Source organism: Schistocerca nitens, chromosome 1 (assembly GCF_023898315.1).
Source record: "Schistocerca nitens isolate TAMUIC-IGC-003100 chromosome 1, iqSchNite1.1, whole genome shotgun sequence".
Classification (NCBI taxonomy): domain Eukaryota; kingdom Metazoa; phylum Arthropoda; class Insecta; order Orthoptera; family Acrididae; genus Schistocerca; species Schistocerca nitens.
In genome coordinates this window covers 270,635,920-270,653,948 of record NC_064614.1, presented here as the reverse complement: position 1 = coordinate 270,653,948, position 18,029 = coordinate 270,635,920, and the positions used below count along the sequence as shown (strand labels likewise).

Below are 18,029 nucleotides of genomic sequence, written 5' to 3'. Positions count from 1 at the left end.
CGCAAAACTCTAAATCTCAATGTTTATGACGTCATATCTCCTGAACGATGTGTCGTGCAGTGATACAATTTTGCAGAAACACATCTCGTATATTGAGAAACACATCTCTTCTACCGAGTAAGTCCTCAAAGCTGTTAAGGTATGCCTTTTAGAACCATTTTTGGTGTACTTCTTTTTCTTGTTTTGTCACATACTACATATCAACAACGGTGCCGTTACACATATTTCACTAGCAGAAGTATCTCAAAGACTTTCGCTCATAACTTTCGACTCTGTCGTTTCTAGACCGATCCCTTACCTCAGCTTGATACGTATACCCTTGACCATAACCATTGGAAGCTGCGACAGCCTTTCGCCACGTTACTGGGAGGGCCTGTATCCTGCAGTGATACCACTCTACTCGTCTTGCTGCAGCAGTAACCTCCCCATAATTCACGTGCCGATTCCCGCAGAATGCATCATTAGACCAAACAGATGGAAGTCGGAAGGTGCGATATCCGGGCTATAAGGCGGATGAGGAAGAGCGCTCCAATGAAATTCTGTGAGCTCCTTTCAGGTGAGCAGACTTGCGTGTCGCCTTGCTTTGTCATGGAGCAGGAGACTTTCATTCGCATTTTTGTGGTGACGAACACGCTGAAGTCGTTTCTTCGATTTCCAGAGGGTAGCGCAGTACACTCCAGAGCTGATCGTTGCACCACCAGGCAGGAGATCAAGCAGAATAACCTCTTCAGAGCCCCAGAAGACCGCCGCATGACTTCACCGCTTGAGAGAGCGGGTTTGAACTTTTAATTCAGAGGAGAGGTGGTTGGCGCTACTCTGTGGATTGCCCTTTTGTTTTCGGTTCGAAATGATGAATCCATGTTTCCTCGCCTGTGACGATGTTCCAGAAAAAATTGTCACGATCAGCCTCGTAACGCGCAAGCAATTCCGCGCAGATGGTCCTGAGCTGTCTTTATTATGGTCTTCAGTTTGGCGGCGAGAAACCCGTCAGGCACACACCGCTGAATACCCCAACTGGTGTCAGCATTACCAATAGATGTCCAGCTGAGCAGCGAGGTGTTCGATTTTGATCCAGTGGTCTCCTAGAATAAGTGTGTCCGGACGTTCCAACATTGCCGAGGGTGATGTGAGAATATTCTACGATGTCCCACAACAAATTCCGCATTTTTTCAACCGAAATTGGCCGAGAAAAAATATGTTGCATTAGTTATGGATCGTCCCTCGGATATACAGGGTGGGGTAAATAAAAGTGGTCCGAATGTGTTATGTTTTACAGCGATGGTTCCTTTAACAGGCCGAAAATTAACAGGATACTACTTCGTGAATCTGAATTTTTTACTCCCTTCTCACGTATTACATTTTGTAAAATTGGTTGGCCTGCGCGGTGGCCGAGCGGTCCTAGGCACATCAGTCCGGAACCACGCTGCTGCTACTGTCGCAGGTTCGAATCCTGCCTCGGGCATGGATGTGTGTGATGTCCTTAGGTTAGTTAGGTTTAAGTAGTTTCTAAGTCTAGGGGACTGATGACCTCAGATGTTAAGTCCCATAGTGCTTGGAGCCATTTGAACCATTAGAAAATTGGTTGCCTGTAGTTAGGTGCTGTGGATAGTAGGTAAAAAGCTCTTACGAATCCATTGTTGAATGACCATCCTTTTTCACCGTTATATAGAAGCATCAGGATTGATGTACTATGTTATATAATCATTTTTAAGGTTCCGTACCACAGTCGATAAAAACGGAAGGCTTTTAGGGCCAATTTGTTGTCCGTCGGTCCGTCCGACCGACGGCTAAGATCTCTCTCTCTCTCAGGAGCGTGTTAATGTACAGAGATGAAATTTGTGTTACATGCTCAGGGCTACGGTCCTTCAGTGATGTAACGAGCTTAAGCTTCTATAAGCCATTTATGCTTCGTATTTTGAGACTCGGAAACTCACTCGTCGAAATCTGTAGGGTACTTCCCCTTGACCTACAATCATGAAATATGGCGAGAAGTAAAGCTTCATACGACAACTAAAGGAAAAAATCCGACAACACAGAATCATGAAATTCGGCAAGAAGCAAGGTTTTACAGTAAAAGTAAAGAAAAAATCCGAAAATGATTAATTTGTAATTTCTTTCATCATTTGTTATCCGACACCAAACGTAAACCGTTGTGGAAAGTCTTGGAATTATTAATGTCGACAATAGCCAAAAACGTCGATTTCTGCATTCCCGGGATGGATGAACTGCTTGTACTCGTAATTAATTTTATACGGAAGTCTCAGAGCGCGGGTCCTGCAGGCACATGGCAAACGTTTTCACTCGCCCATCGTGATAAGAAAGTGTGTCTAGTGCCCACTCTTGGCCCGCATTACTTCACGAGGTAATTTTGCCATGCTCTGTCAGTTGGTGATAAGACGTCACGATGTAATCGATATACATGATAACGTCCGCGGGGGATGTGCGTATATTGGGAATTCCGCTTTTAACCGTAACTAAGCACACTCCTTGACCACGGAAACTCAACCGAATGAAGGGTGTGCGACATGGAAGATTGAGTACGTTCAGCGAGTATGCCCCTGTCTCTCACTTATACATGTACTTTTACATGTATGCGTTGGACATGTTTCACCATTTCGATTAATTTGCATCTGGAGAATGAAATGGCCATTTTCTGTTTTATAACAATTTTAATCAATTATTGAGCTAGTTACATGTTCCATAGTTCCTGTTCATAATGAACTTGATGTGTAACATGCTATTTATGTAACTTCTACACACATTTTATTGAAAATTACGTGGTTACATGAGTTCTATTGCATGTTCATAACTTGTGGCAAAGAACTCCTCTACGGTGTACAACTAGCGGTCAAGGAAAAATAACTTCACTCTGATTATAAACATATTTCTGCTGGCTGCCGCAAATACACACACACACACACACACAAACTCTGGTTTTTCTGAAAGTAGATTATCAGACCTTTCTAGATTTTTACTTCGCTCCATTCTAAATCAAAGTTAGGTACCGGATTGATACCTGTTAAGAAAACATCATTCTGCGAATTAATGTAAAAGTTTGTGAAAATTGCGTCAGAAAGAATTATACACCTCACTGAAAGGAAGTCTATACAGATGACTAGGATTATATAACTTTACACAATTTTTATTTTATTTTTTATTGTTTATTCATTTTCCACTTACAGCCTAAAATGTACGGAGCTAACATGAACTACACATTTTTACCATTTACAGTTTTTTTGCAAATCACAGTCAAATTGTCTGATGTCCTACATATTCGTAATGCCTCGTTTAGTAATAGTGTCTAGTAGGACACTATCGATGGATCTGTCATCCCCTTGACCTCATGGTAAACCTGGTGATTTCTAGTTTTGAGGTTGGTAATTGCGATAGCAACTTCTTTCCGAGCAGAAGGTAGCACAAACATTTAATTGTATATTACTTATCAAGTTTGTTTCGGAGCTTTGAATTTATTTTCAGAATCTGTGTGTGTATTATCATCAGGATGTAAGGCAGTTAGCTGGTGTTAAGTTGGCTCGTTCCATCCGACCGTCATAGCGGCATCCTCTGTACAAATTGTGGACCGCTTAATCTTTTCAGTCGACAACTTAAACAGCCTTCTCCATATGTCAAATTGTAATTTTCTCTGGAGAAACTTCGTCCAGTGTATCATTTTGGTATCATGTGGCAGTGCATCTGAACTGCCCTGTATTCATGGAGCCTCATAGTGCCCTCTGGTCAGTTTAAAGTGCGTAGATAAGCTCGTCTTCTCGATCTTACTTTCGCGCCAAGATGGAGAGTTCTGGGCTCCACAGGATTGTAGCGTGACTGTTTGTCATTTTCTTAGGGATGTAAATGTCCTGTGATCTTTATAAGAGTTCGGGTAGTAGCTGCTTGCCAATGTCTGAATGGATTGGAAGGGATTCCGTTGGAAATGCTGCAATAAAGGCAGTTAAGCCATCCCAATCTGTTTTCTTGGTATCTAGGCCAATCATGGTTTCCTCTGCTTGTCTCCCTTTATTGTTGCCACTTAACGCTTGCGGGCAATTGCATTATGGTCATTGCATTTGAGCACTTGCCAGCTATTAATCTTAGCTGCTGCCATCCGGTTTGCTCAAGTGAAATCTGTGTTCGCGGTAACACCTGCTCGTCCTTCGAATGCATTCGTCTGACCCTCTAGATTTAAAACAAAGTCCATTTCCTGTACTGCATTCCCAGTATCTCATCTAGTTCGTCAGTTTGCCTACGGAGTGGATTTTTCATTCGCATCTGTTGCCACATGGAGACACGCACCTCATCCATAGAGAGCTACCTCCATGAAACTTATCTGGAAAACGTTCGATAGGATTGGATAGTTACTGCTACCCATTTTGTCCTTCACGTCTTTTGTGAGTATAAACTTGTCACATGGCTGTGCTACATTTATCGCACTGGGTTTCCTACTTTTGTAGTCCGATCCACCAACGATAGCGATTCGCGCAGCTGGAGACACGGACAGGGATTGCATTGCTGCCGGTCCCAAGGGACTGTTACAGTACGCACATACACGTGCTTCGCGCTTGGAGATAGCGTGTACACAGCAAATTGTCTCTCTCGCTTGCTTGTGCAGAATTTGTCGCTTACCACCACCATCTGCCGTCACAAATCGCAACAAATGGAATAAAAATCCACTAAATAACTCGCTACGATCACATTTCAATGCCCATAACGGGTATGACATTCACAGCAAAGTGCTGAAAACATTACCGAACGCTCATTGGTTACCGTAGAATGCGTCACGTAGATGCGTAGAGCAAGCCTAAACTCGACCAACATAGTTAGTGGCGCCAACTGATAATAACCTCATATCCGCAGGATATTGTAACAATACTGTTTGTGACTTAGATATTTCAGTATGGTGAGAAGCTTCAACTTTGCTACCATAATTTCTGAACGTGGTAGCATGAAGTCAAGGGGAGCCTGAACATGATTCTGTGGAACCTCCCTCCATACGGTTTGTATCTGAATCTACGAGACAAGAACTGAGTTTGCTCGAGTATCGTGATGAACAATGGCCCGCCAATCACATCTTAGACACCTTCTCTGGGCAAGGTGGTAGGCGTACATTCGGCCATGGAATCGGCAGTGCCGATCTTTCTTCGAAGAAGGCTTGCACTTGTCCAGCCGCATATGGCTGGGCATTTTCTAACTGAAATATAGTAATCGGAGTTGCCTGAAGGAGGGTCAGTATCCCAGGTACAAGAAACTTCTTACTATTCAGAAAGCCCTCAGTATGTAGAAAAGCCCGCCCAATCGGCCGCACTTGATGGCTGGCTTACCATATTCCCCAATTATGTACGCTACTAGACTGAGAACATTTACGGTAACGACCAAACTACGCTGTAGAAAAAATTGAAACGGAATTAGCGTTTTACCACTCAGCGCGTTGTCTGTGGCGATCCTGGTTCCCGGACAGTGAAAGCTAACGCAGTGAGATGGATACAATCAGTACAGCCCCCAGTAGATTGAGTCGAACTGTCGACGCAGACGGGTCCACGTCAGTTGCAGTGCTCAAGAGTCGAGCCGACACGGGTCAAGCTGTACAGATAGTTACGGTTATAAGAACTACGTTGCGACAATTTCGCGCTGTCGTCACATTGTGTGGGTGCCATGCTCGCTCTTGGCTGTGTGCGACCATCTCCCATCGGTTGGTTCTACAAATGCGTAAATCACCAGGCAACATTATATGTGCAGGAATGCCCTGAAATGGTAGGTAGAGTTTCCATAGACCCTTCGGCCCATCATTATATCCCGTATAAAGACACGTGCTGATATTATCTCCTACGATATCGACGGAGGTGTACTGGCGTTTGCTTTCGCGTTCCCATATCGTTTGGCGTGTCTTCAGTGACTAAGCTTAAAGAAGAGTTATCTTTATCGTGAACACAAGAAAGGGTGCAGTATGGTCCACCTGTACGCCATTTCTCAACAATCTTTGTCACTTGTTGCTCATCCTATCTGCCACAATGCCTCCGAGTTTTGATGCAGCTTAATGAATGGTAATTAAAAGCTTGATGCAGCTGGCATTCTGTACTTTAAAGATAACACTTTAAATTCTGGGAATTTAGGTGCAAACTAATTGCTCTGTTGAATCCCTGAACATATTTCGCCATATTTGTGCCATCATCAGTGGTTACACTTATTCAGGACTTATTCTCTGGAATTTTAGCTTCTGTAGAAGCTTCTGTAGAAGCTTCTGTAAATTAAGATTTTTGATGAGATGGGGCTTTACAGCTGTCAAATAATTGTGAAACTTCATTGTAGGTGAACATCAGCTGCTTACTTTTATGCCCACTGCTACCGGTTTCGATCAGTAGACCATTATCAATCCGAAGCAAAGCTAACCAGCTTATCACTACAACATTTCAAGTGAACAACTTCAATGTAGGTAGAAAAACATAGCTTATGTTACAATGAATAATCTCCAAAAGACACTGATATGCAGGAGATGCACACAAGACGATCATACATTTCAAACATGCTTTACTGTCATTAGCATAGGAGAACAGAGTAGATTAGTAGATGATTGACGTTGTTGGCAGGTCCAGTTTGTAGGTCAAATGGCTTTTCATTTTCTTTCGTGGCTCTGTGGTATCGTGTGCGGAGAGAATGTGTATTGGAACTTCGGAACGTTGAAGGCGATGATGTTACCGTTGAGGAGTTCCATATTTGATATATTTGTGTTTTTCCTGTTCAGTCTAGTTCTGCTTGTTAGCTCGATGAGTCTTTGTTGCAGTGGTATGGTGTTCGCTGTGTCGTAAATGGCGTTGTTTGTTATTCTTGGGCTGGATCTCGTTACTACTCGTAGGATTTTCTTTCTGTGTTTAGGATTCTGCTTGTCTGGTAGTGGTTCGTCATCCTTACAGGTGCTGTATATTCTAGTACAGGTCTGATTAGTGTTTCGTATGTGTGCACTGGGAAGTCGTTCGAGGCTCCATTTATATGTCCTTTTATGAATTGTAATAATCTTAAGTCATATTGTGGCTTTTGTTATTGTATCGTGGAAGAGGTGTTTCCAGGATAATGTTGAGTAGATATTTAGTCCGAGGTACTTGGCTTTCGTTTTGGCAGTATTTCTTACTCTCAGCGTTTTAATTTTACATTGTCTGGTGATTTTTGTTTGTTGCTGCTGAGATTTGTACGACTAAAGACAACTGGTTGCTTTTTTCGGGCATTTGGTTAAATTACCCTTTTACTAAGCCATTGTTGCAATTTGGTTATGTATTGCATGTTTGTATGTTGCAATTCGTTTGTTGTCTTTCATGACACCAATGTAATGTGTCATCAGCATACAATAATAGGCCTTCGTTCCATCCTGTAGGTTAGGGTACGTCCCCTGTATGTACGCTGTATGCCAAAGGTGACAATATGGCTCCTTGGAGCACCCCTGTTTCTGGGGTGAAGATGTCTGATAGTTTGCCGTCTATAGATACTGTTGTGAATCTGTTGTCTAGGATGGTTCTCAATAGCTGCGTTATGTGGAAAGAGATGGCTAAAGTCTTCAGTTTGTGGTACAAGGCCGGGTGGCAGCTTTATATAAGCCCTTTCTATACCTAGATAGAGGGCTGATGCGCAGTCTGTAATATTTATTGCTCTTCTTATAGTGCTGGAGGTCCTTAGGACTGGGTTTGTGGTGGAGTGGTGTTTTCAGAATCCGACTTGTATGTTGGGAATGAGTTTTTGGTCTTCTGTGTGTTGTTGTAGGCGTCTGTTGGGGATGGTTTCAAAGCATTTGCCAGTTACTAGGAGAAGCGTGATGGGTCTGTATGACGTGGGATTGTTTAGGGGATTTGCCAGTTTTGGCAGCATTATTACTTCGGCAATTTCCCCTTGAATCGGTATTTGTTTCAGTGTCGGTGCTCGTTGAATAGGTGGTTGAGTGCTTTGTTGGTCTCTGGTCTTGGTGCCATGTAGGTGTCGTCTGCTTATTCCGTCAGTGCCAGGGACAGAGGTTTTTCCTGTGTCCGGAGCAAGGTCTATTTCCTCTTCTGTTATGTGTGCTGCTTGTTGGTCGTTTAGTACTTCTGAGTCTGTTAAGATTTTTTCTGTTTGTTGTTATTGCAGTTCGATGTTCGCTGTCGAAAAATGGATCGTCTGTTACCCTGTGGGTTTCCTGGAGCACGTCAAGGAAGATTTGAGCTTTTCTTTGGCTGTCAGTGAGCCGACTTATTGTAGTGGTGGTTCTGTTTTTACTTTAAAGCCTGTAGTGTGTTTGAAGGTGTTCCAGAATCTGGTCGATTTGTATTTGGTGTAAGGTTTGAAATGTTTACATACATTTTTGGATACGGAATTCAGCTACTTGTCATTTAACTGGGTGTTGAATCGGTTCCATTCTATTCCGTACTCGTCTAGCTGGGTTCTTTTCGTACGTCGGTATGTTTTGTCAGGCGGCGCTGCCACCTTCTTTTATAGCAGCCGGCACATTACACTTCCGGCGAGTGCGGGGTCCGGCCCATTTATCCGTTGTGCTCGCCCCCTTCCCTTCCGCTCGGCGCCCGTACCCCCTCCCTCCCACGCAGGGGCGTGACGTCACGCGCCGTGAGTCAGCTGTGGCCGCAGAGACGGGCGGCGGCGCCACCAGTTGCTCGCCTCCTAGACCCACGGCTGGCCGCCCGCAAGCGCTGGCCGACGCCGCCGCCGACGCCCGCCATGGGCCCCTTCCTCGCGCTCGATGTGCCCCGACACGTGAGTTTCCGCTCTGTTTCTCACTCCGTCTCAGGCAGCGACTTGTGCGGAAGCCCTCGTATTCATCGTCTGCCCGCCTTTTCCGTAAACAGCACCCGTCAGTGCTCTACGCTCACATTGCGCCCCCAGCGTTTCTTCGCGCCGTTATGTTCCTCTTGTTCGACTTGTGGCTCGTAAACTGTGTACAGTTGTGAAGTCGTCTCGTCGCCCTGAAGGGTTGGGTGCAGCAGATAAACGTAGTGCGTGCCAGCTCTTCATCAACAACTGTTGAGGTGCTTATGACGTCTACTCGGACGGTGAATTGATCTGTAAAGATAGAAGCTGAAGTAATGAATTAAAATTCATACCATTGCCGGGAGTTGAACACATCTCTCCTGCTTGCTAGGCAGATGTGCTAACCATTTCATCATCGTGGCATTGTGGCTACCCACGCTGCACGGACTGCCCTAGTCCAGTGCCCGCCGTAATACAAACTTTAATTCACGTCTTTAGCCCAGTTTCACCTTCTTAAATCGCCAGTATTGCCGAGGCTTTCCGATATTGGAATGCCACGCCAGCTTTGTACGTAAAAGGGGCATCCTGAAGGGGAAAATGGTCTGAAGGCGTGAATTAAAGTTTGTATTATGGAGGGCGTTGGACTGGGATAGTCCGTGCAGTTGTCGTAGCTACATTGCTACGGTGGTGTGTTGGTTAGCACATCTGCCTAGTAAGAGGGAGACCCGGCGTCAAGTCCCGTCTGTGGTACAAATTTTAATTCATTACGTCAGCTTCTATCATTATCAGAGATAAAGTTGAGACTCGTATGTCTCCAGGAAAACGTAATTCCATCAGAATTCCTCTGTGTTGGGAACGTACTTCATCACAGCCCAACTACGCTGCCATAAGAGCTTCCGCTTTCAAGTGTTGCTGTAGTGCACCCCTGACAGTTGCCGTCGCGTGAGTAAAGAATTGCATTGAGTAGCATTTCCTTGTAGCGTGACGTCGATCACTAGTGCCGACTGCAGAAGTCACGGTGGTAGTCGGCGGAGTGTATGACGCTCACCGGGAGGAATCTGAATTTCATTCGTCCTTGAATTCGAGCGAAGTCGCTCGTGTGTCTGCCGCGGAAATCCGGTCTGTGCAAAGGCAGAGCTTCTTCTCGCTCGTCCTGTAGCCGACCACGATGTAGTAGTAATCGTAGTAGTGTTACTCATCCGTGGATCACTTTTACAAAGGTACTGGACATGTCATGATATTACAGATTAAGAACAAAAACCATGATTCATATACACAAGCAGATCTGGTTCGACAAGAATGGAACAGGTAGTCCGGCGTCGGTTTAGAGTAGAAACCATCCCGCCAGTTGCCTGAATTAATTTACGGAGTGTACGGAAAAATTTATTACTTTTTTTCAGAAATCATCAGTTCATCTTTCGATGAGTGTCGTCAGCTATGATCTTATAGCCACAATTACTGCGGTAATAGCTGAGGAATTTTTTATTGTTAATCAGTTTGTTTCGTAGGAAGCGTGTCGAAGGAAATTACTTTCCACAATAATTTATCTGTTTTGTCTAAACAGTTCTTTTCTTTCCGTTTCAGCCAGTCATCTGTTATCGCCCGCGATGCATTTAAATTACAAAAAGAAAAACAAAAGGTTTCAGTTTCAAAACAAATGGATAGTTACATTAACTGTTTCACATATAATTCCTTAGTTGCTAAAGATTGCGAAAATTGCACAGTTACGCTACGATAGTGTAAATTGATAAGATTATTGCAAGACGTTGGATTATGTGAAAATTTCTTTCTAACCAAATCAGAATTTAGTCGTCAGTCAATGCATACTTTGAGGTAATAGTAAGACAAACAACAGTAATATGTCTAAAGAACATTGCAAATGCTGCTGTGGATTCTGCAGTCGTTAAGTAAGTATCAGTTCCAGTTTAAAAGATTATTTGCACTCCTTTTTTTTTCTTCAGAAAACGAGCTTTAGCTATGGAAATGTGAATCTCTGGGACTACAGAAAACAACATGACGATATCTTCGGCATTTTACAGACTGGTAGCAAAGCGAAGAATCTCAAACTCGTCAACGAACTGGAAGCTACTTACAAAAAGTTTTTAGTAATTTAGCGGAAATATTTTCGAATAACGGGGATCTTGACACGAAATCGTCAACACGTAACTGATAAGACACATTCCGAAAGGTTACTGTCAAGCTGCTATCTCTTCCCTGGAACCAACAAGGAAAGAAAACCTTTCGTCAACTGTTTTACGACCGGTACGTGGCGTCTCGACCTTGTGTAAGAACCGGCAAGTTACGTGAACTTCAGTACTGTAATTAACTGAGCGTTCTAATATTATAAAGCCACCAAAACTCAAAGTAAATAGTGTCGGTAAGCAGAGTTGCACCTGTCAGGTGTGATACCTCTTACATTAACGTAACATATGTATTCTGTAGTGAGAGTGATTTTTCGTAACAGGTAGAGAAGCGGTACAGATCCAATATATATCTTCGTTTTTAAAATAACAAATGCCTGAATGTGTATCCAAAGGGTTTAAAACGCATTGTGGAGCAGTTAAAAAAAATATGACTGAAATCGACGTTCATTTTTCACCGAATTGTGTTACAAAGCCACGTGTTGGTTCAAAAATGGCTCTGAGCACTATGGGACTTAACTTCTAAGGTCATCAGTCCCCTAGAACTTAGAACTACTTAAACCTAACTGACCTAAGGACATCACACACATCCATGCCCGAGGCAGGATTCGAACCTGCGACCGTAGCGGCCACGCGGTTCCAGACTGTAGCGCCTTTAACCGCTTGGTCACACCGGCCGGCAAAGCCACGTGTTGTAGCCATTTGCAGCCTGATATTTACTCAATGGACAAAGTGAAAAGCAGGTTATAGCACCAACGTGTCAGTCTTACGGAATATGCAAATGTGATAACCAGCGTGCGTAATTACAAATTATATTGATGAAGATGTTTCAAAGCATTATGACATTCACAACACTTTTTTTATTTATTTATTTATTCCTCACATTGCAGCCTGTTAGCTGTAATTGAAATACAGGCTATATTAATTCATACATAGGTAAATAATATCCACAATTAATATTATTTCGTATACTGCATTCACACAGCGGCAAATGCGAATACTGAAAATACTCGTACACGTATGGACACGTAATGGAGGAGACTCCTTGGTGAAGACCTAATCAGCCTAGAAATTACTTTATTGATAGGGCAAGAAGGTGCTAAAAATTTTTAAAACATATTTGCACACTTTGTTTTCATAAATATAAAACACTGAACGTTGTGGCACTCAACAGTTAAGCTTTTCATGAATGAACACATTACGGAGCCAAATGGATGATAAATATAAACATAAAATATTTTTAAAGATCCCTTCTGCAAAGTCTAATGATTTTATAAGTGCATTTGCAGTTTTGACATCAGCGAACTTAGAACTAACGAAGGTGAGAATTAATCAGCAATTTTGAATTGTTCATATAGAGTTTTCTCCCGTCGTTTTTTATATTTTACACACTCCAGTAAAAATGCAGGGTGTCTTCGTCAACTGCGCGATGATCATAGTTTGGAAAGGATATTAACTTTCAACAGTTAATTCGTTTTGTTGGTACCCTCGTAGCCTGCTCTTAATCTATGAACAGTATCAATTTCCCTTCGCGTAAGTCCGGAATTTAGCGAACGCGGGAGCTTGCTAAAAACAGACTCCCGAAACCTGCTGGAAGTATTTTACAAAAGAATCGCACGACTGCTTCAGTGTGGGGGGCGACGGAAATGAGGAGCAAATATTTGACTTTACTCGGCATGTTGCCCGTGCGTGTGTTTGTTCCTGCAGAGAGCCCTGCGACAAGAACGCTGTTGAATGTTAGTCTAGTGACTATATGATTTACGGCCCGGCCACATGCTCGTCAGAGGACCGTGTTTGGCTCAGCCATTGTTTATGATGCGAGTTCCGGGCGCCGGCTTTGATTATTCCGCGCAGGTGTGTGCGCTTCTCCAGAGCCGATTCACGGTGTGACGTGCGAGCTGAAGAATGGCTGCGCAGCCGTGTCTAGTTTTAAACGCGATGTACGCGCCGAGCCCTGAAAGGCTAACCGACGTCACTCGCCGCACTCGTAGCACGGGATCATTCACCGCCACTGCACTGTCATCCCCCCACTCGCGTGTTGCCACACTTCTCGAGACCTTAGTTTTAAAGGGCGTTCGTTTGTGGTCGCGAGTGAAGTAATAGTATAGGATGTGCAGTCTTTTAGTTTTTAATGCACGTTGTTCGCGTGGTTACCGTCATTTTGCTGTTCTCCGAGTCACATGTTGCATTTCTGCAGCACCACTTCTGTATAGTCTTAATATGTCTGCAGGTGAGCAGTTTTTAATCGTTAACACTTTCCTGTATCTTTGTTCAACCTCCAACGAAACGGGTGAATATGAGGAAGACCGAAAAGTGGCATATCTTCCTAGATGTGTTCAATACCAAGATGCTACAGAACATTGTGAAAACACGAATATTCTGCGTATTGTATTCCCTGTCTGTGCAGTTGTGGGAAGTAGATCGTAGAAAAAAAAATCCATGCAGCATGAAAGTAATTAACTAACTTATCTCGTTCATAACTTCGGATTGCTTTGTCACGGCGTAATTCGCCGTGACTTGGATCTGCAATTCCATTGTCGCATAATGAGATGGGATGCAGATACGATGCAAAAGATAAGGTCGAGGCAACATCACCACCATCACCAAAAAAATTTGATAGATCAGCTGAATAAGAAAACATTGTTCAACCTCTGTATCGTATCGTAAGAAGAGCTGAAGATAGATAGGAGCCTCTGGAAGGCTTCATATAGAATACTTGAGTCATGTTGCTCAGGTGTGGGTGAATCGAATGTAAAGAAAAAGTTCGGCACACGCGTAACTGCTAAATCCTATGAAATGCAAATGTTCGCATGTAAGGAGTGACAGTTACTTATTACTCTTCTCGTTTACCTCACGGAACATAAAGGACGACTCCCTGAAAGAACTATTTTTCGTAAAAGAAGCTCTGCTTCGGAAAGAGGTGTTTCACATACGTAGGTAAAAACAAACACATTTATCTGCAGCGTAGTGTATTGATGTCCAATTAAAAACATGTTAAAATACCTGAAGATCTACAAACTTTTTTTTTTTTTGAGAAAAGTGAATTATTAACTTAGTGACACAACAAAATTGAACTGGTTCAACCCAGTTTACTGCTCGCACGGCTTAATTCATTGTACTATATTCGTTTTAAGTTACTGAACGGGAAAAAATAAATGTGTTATTACTAAACTACTTAATTGTATTCTCACGTTTAGATTTGCTACGCTGATTCCTAGAGTTTGGCCTCTCTTGAATGAAATCTAGACATTCCTCGTTGTGATTTTCTTCCGTATAACTTTTTCAAATTATTACTCTTTACACACACATCATCTGTTCGATAGATGCAAACTGTTTGCCATTTGACCTCCTATCTCAAAGCTACATAGTACTCCTAACTCACGTTCACGTTTGCACATTTTATGGTAGTGGTGTTAACCCTGCTCCCAATTTTGTCAGAAAAGAGGAAACCTACTTGAAACTTCGTAACACTTTGGCGTCGTAAACCAAACCGGTACTAGAACCAGCCTTCCACGGCTCATGTATTTACAGACAACTATACTAGCACCTCTAAAGGTGCAAGCTCGACCTTTCTTATGCCAATACTTCTGTCTCCGTCTTATCAAATGCCTCTCTCCGCATACCTACGTTCGAGTCCCAGTCCGGCGAAATCAGGAAGTTACCCTGGAGTGTGTTCCATAAACATAATAACTTCAACGCAATTAAAAAAAAAATGGTTCAAATGGCTCTGAGCACTATGGGACTCAACTGCTGAGGTCATTAGTCCCCTAGAACTTAGAACTAGTTAAACCTAACTAACCTAAGGACATCACACACATCCATGCCCGAGGCAGGATTCGAACCTGCGACCGTAGCGGTCTCGCGGTTCCAGACTGCAGCGCCTAGAACCGCGCGGCCACTTCGGCCGGCTTCAACGCAATGTTTTGTTCATTAATATGTAGCGACCGCGTATGCTTCATTACACTTTTCTTGCATGTTCGTGGCGTCAGAAGACGTGCAGAAGGAACGTAGCAGTCAAAGAACGAAACAGGTGGCCCCTGAATGATGTGTACCTGCAGGTTGAAGCCGTGTAGTGTTCATCTGTTGAAGCTCAGTGCCAGCTGAGCGAGTCAAAACATCTGCTCAGCGTTTCGTTTGAAACACGCACGCACGCGCGCGCGCGCACACACACACACACACACACACACACACACACACACACACACACAGAGAGAGAGAGAGAGAGAGAGAGAGAGAGAGAGAGAGAGAGAGAGCCAGCGCCGAGGCGATTTCCCACCGGAAGTGCGCTAGGCTGTGCGGCGGTTGCCGGTTGCAGCCGGCCGCACGACTTCCTGCGCTCTCTCAACGGCCACACCTGACTGCTTTCGCTCCTGGTAGCAGAGCACTTGCGCCTCGACAAACGAATCTCACGCCACGGTCAGATAAACGTCAGACTATAACACGTTATGTGAAGGACGTACTGTAAATACGAGGGGGCGCTGGCAAGTCCTTGGCTATGTAAAGAAAAAAAATAATGTTGTTGCTGTTCTCTTCAATCCAAAGACTGGTTTGATGCAGCTCTCCATGCTACTCTATCCTGTACAAGCATCTTCATCTCCGAGTAACTACTACAACCCACATTCTTCTGAATCTGCTTACTGCATTCATCTCTTGGTCTCCCTCTACGATTTTTACCTCCAGTACGAAACTGATGATACCTTGATGCGTCAGAATGTGTCCTACCAACCGATCCCTTCTAGTCAGGTTGTGTCACAAATTTCTATTCTCCCCAATTCTGTTCGATACCTCATTAGTTAAATGATCTACTCACCTAATCTTTAGCATTCTACTGTAGCACGACATTTCAAAATCTTCTATTCTCTTCTTGTCTAAACTGTTTATCGCCAGCGTTTCACTTCCATACATGGCTACACTCCGTACAAATACTTCCAGAAAGAACTTCCTGACACTTAAGTGTGTACTCGGTGTTAACAAATTTCTCTTCTTCAAGAACGCTTTTCCTGCCATTGCCGCCGGCCGGAGTGACCGAGCGGTTCTAGGCGCTACAGTCTAGAGCCGAGCGACCGCTACGGTCGCAGGTTCGAATCCTGCCTCGGACATGGATGTGTGTGATGTCCTTAGGTTAGTTAGGTTTAAGTAGTTCTAAGTTCTAGGGGACTGATTACCTCAGAAGTAAGTCCCATAGTGCTCAGAGCCATTTGAACCTGCCATTCCCAGTCTACATTTTATGTCCTCTCTACTTCGACCATCATCAGTTATTTTGCTGCATAAATTGCAGTACTCGTGTACTACTTTAAGTGTCTCATTTCCTAATCTAATTCGGTCAGCATCACCTGATATAATTCGACTACTTTCCATTATCAAATGTTCAAATGTGTGTGAAATCTTATGGGACTTAACTGCTAAGGTCATCAGTCCCTAAGCTTACACACTACTTAACCTAAATTATCCTAAGGACAAAAACACACACACACACACACACACACACACACACACACACACACACACACACGCCCGAGGGAGGACTCGAACCTCCGCCGGGAGCAGCCGCACAGTCCATGGCTGCAGCGCCTAAGACCGCTCGGCTCATCCCGCGCGGCGTTCCATTATCCTCGTTTTGTTTTTGTTGATGTTCATCTTGTATCCTCTTCTCAAGACAGTGTCCATTCCGTTCAGCTGCTCTTCCAAGTCCTTTGCTGTCTCTGACAGAATTACGATGTCATCCGCAAACCTCAAAATTTTTCTTTCTTCTCCCTGGACTTTAATTCCTGCCCCAAATTTTTCTTTTGTTTTCCTTTACTGTTTGCTCAATACACAGATTGAATAACATCGGGGATAGGCCGCAACACTGTCTCGCTCCCTTCCCAACCACTGCTTCCATTTCGTGTCCCTCGACTCTTATAACTGCCATGTGGTTTCTGAGCAAATTGTAAATTGCCTTTCACTTCCTGTATTTTACCCCTGTCACCTTTAGAATTTGAAAGAGAGTAGTCCAGTCAACATTGGCAAAAGCTTTTTGTAAGTCTGTTACGGTTTTGAAAAAATGTATTTACTCAGCGTATTCCTCTCTGGGGTTTGTTCCAGCTTCTTTAGCCCAAAAGATTTCGATTGTGCGGCAAACCACTCATCCTCAGTGTTCAAATATCGTCTTACCTTGAGATGTTTCTTGAGGTTTTGGAACAGATAATAGTCTGAGGGGACCAAGTCAGGTGAATAGGGTGGATGTTTGAGGATGTTGAAGATCTGCCAAGGTGTGCTGCGTGATGCCCGCTTTGTGAGAAGGGACATTAGTATCACATGTAATGCAGAGAACAATGTTTAATTCCAAGCATTAGAATAATATAATTCGTGTTAATCAGGAAAAGTTAAGAACTTAACTGGACCGCCTCTTATTATTACTGCCATGATAGTCTGTTGCGAGTTTCTCTTATCGGTAACGTCCGCCTTTTCGATGGAGTAAAAAGCTAAAATGATACATTATGTTGCGTCATCTATCTTCGAAGTAGTTCATTTCTTTGATCGCTGCATTCGCAGTATTTCGAAGCACTGCTACACCGTCAGATCTTGAGTGCAGCTTCTTCGCGCGTGGCAACACATGACTCGCAGTTACCCACTTCAATCGCTTTGCATCAATAGTAAACTGGAAACATGCTGTTGAACCTGTGCTTCTAAATAACCAGAGCTATTGCAAAGATATTACAGTTTAAAACTGTCGACAGCTTTCTCTTTCAGTTCTTCTTATATCTCACTGACCTGACTGTGCTGCTACTAATTTTGAGATGTGGCAGATGTTGCTATTCAGTTATGCCAACTTCCTCATTTTATGTGACACGCTCACAAGATGTACCAAACTTCGTGCACAGCGTGATCTGTTTCAAACTAACAGTACAAAAAAGTAACAAATTCGTTCTGTGCATATTTTCGATAGAAAAAGGACATCAGAGGAATCCAATGGCAACATTGTACTGACATATACAACAAGTGTATTGTTTTGTGGGCTGTGTTGCTCAGTTAATATAGTGGGTAAAGTTTTACGTTAGAATACTCGAGTTCGAGAATTTGATTCCACGTCTAGATGTAACTTCTTTTTAATTTTCGGCTGCATGAAATGATATCTTGGTTCTTAATCTTTGTGTTACATTGTACAGCAATTATAGCACATCTTACACAAAG

The 18,029-nt window shown here is 43.4% G+C and overlaps 1 protein-coding gene across 6 annotated transcripts in view; it reads left to right on the top strand.

Annotated features, from left to right (window-relative positions):
* Nucleotides 1–18,029, top strand: part of LOC126248013 (regulator of G-protein signaling loco) — a 243,485-nt gene that overhangs the window by 142,272 nt on the left and 83,184 nt on the right. Inside the window, exon 1 of one of the 6 annotated variants that reach the window (XM_049948653.1) lies at nucleotides 8,644–8,721. The exons of the other annotated variants lie outside the window; for them this stretch is intronic. Within the exon in view, the coding sequence (XP_049804610.1) occupies nucleotides 8,686–8,721 (36 nt within the window). The 5' untranslated portion in view covers nucleotides 8,644–8,685. Of the gene's footprint in view, nucleotides 1–8,643; nucleotides 8,722–18,029 lie in introns of those variants that run through there. 6 annotated transcript variants of the gene reach the window in all.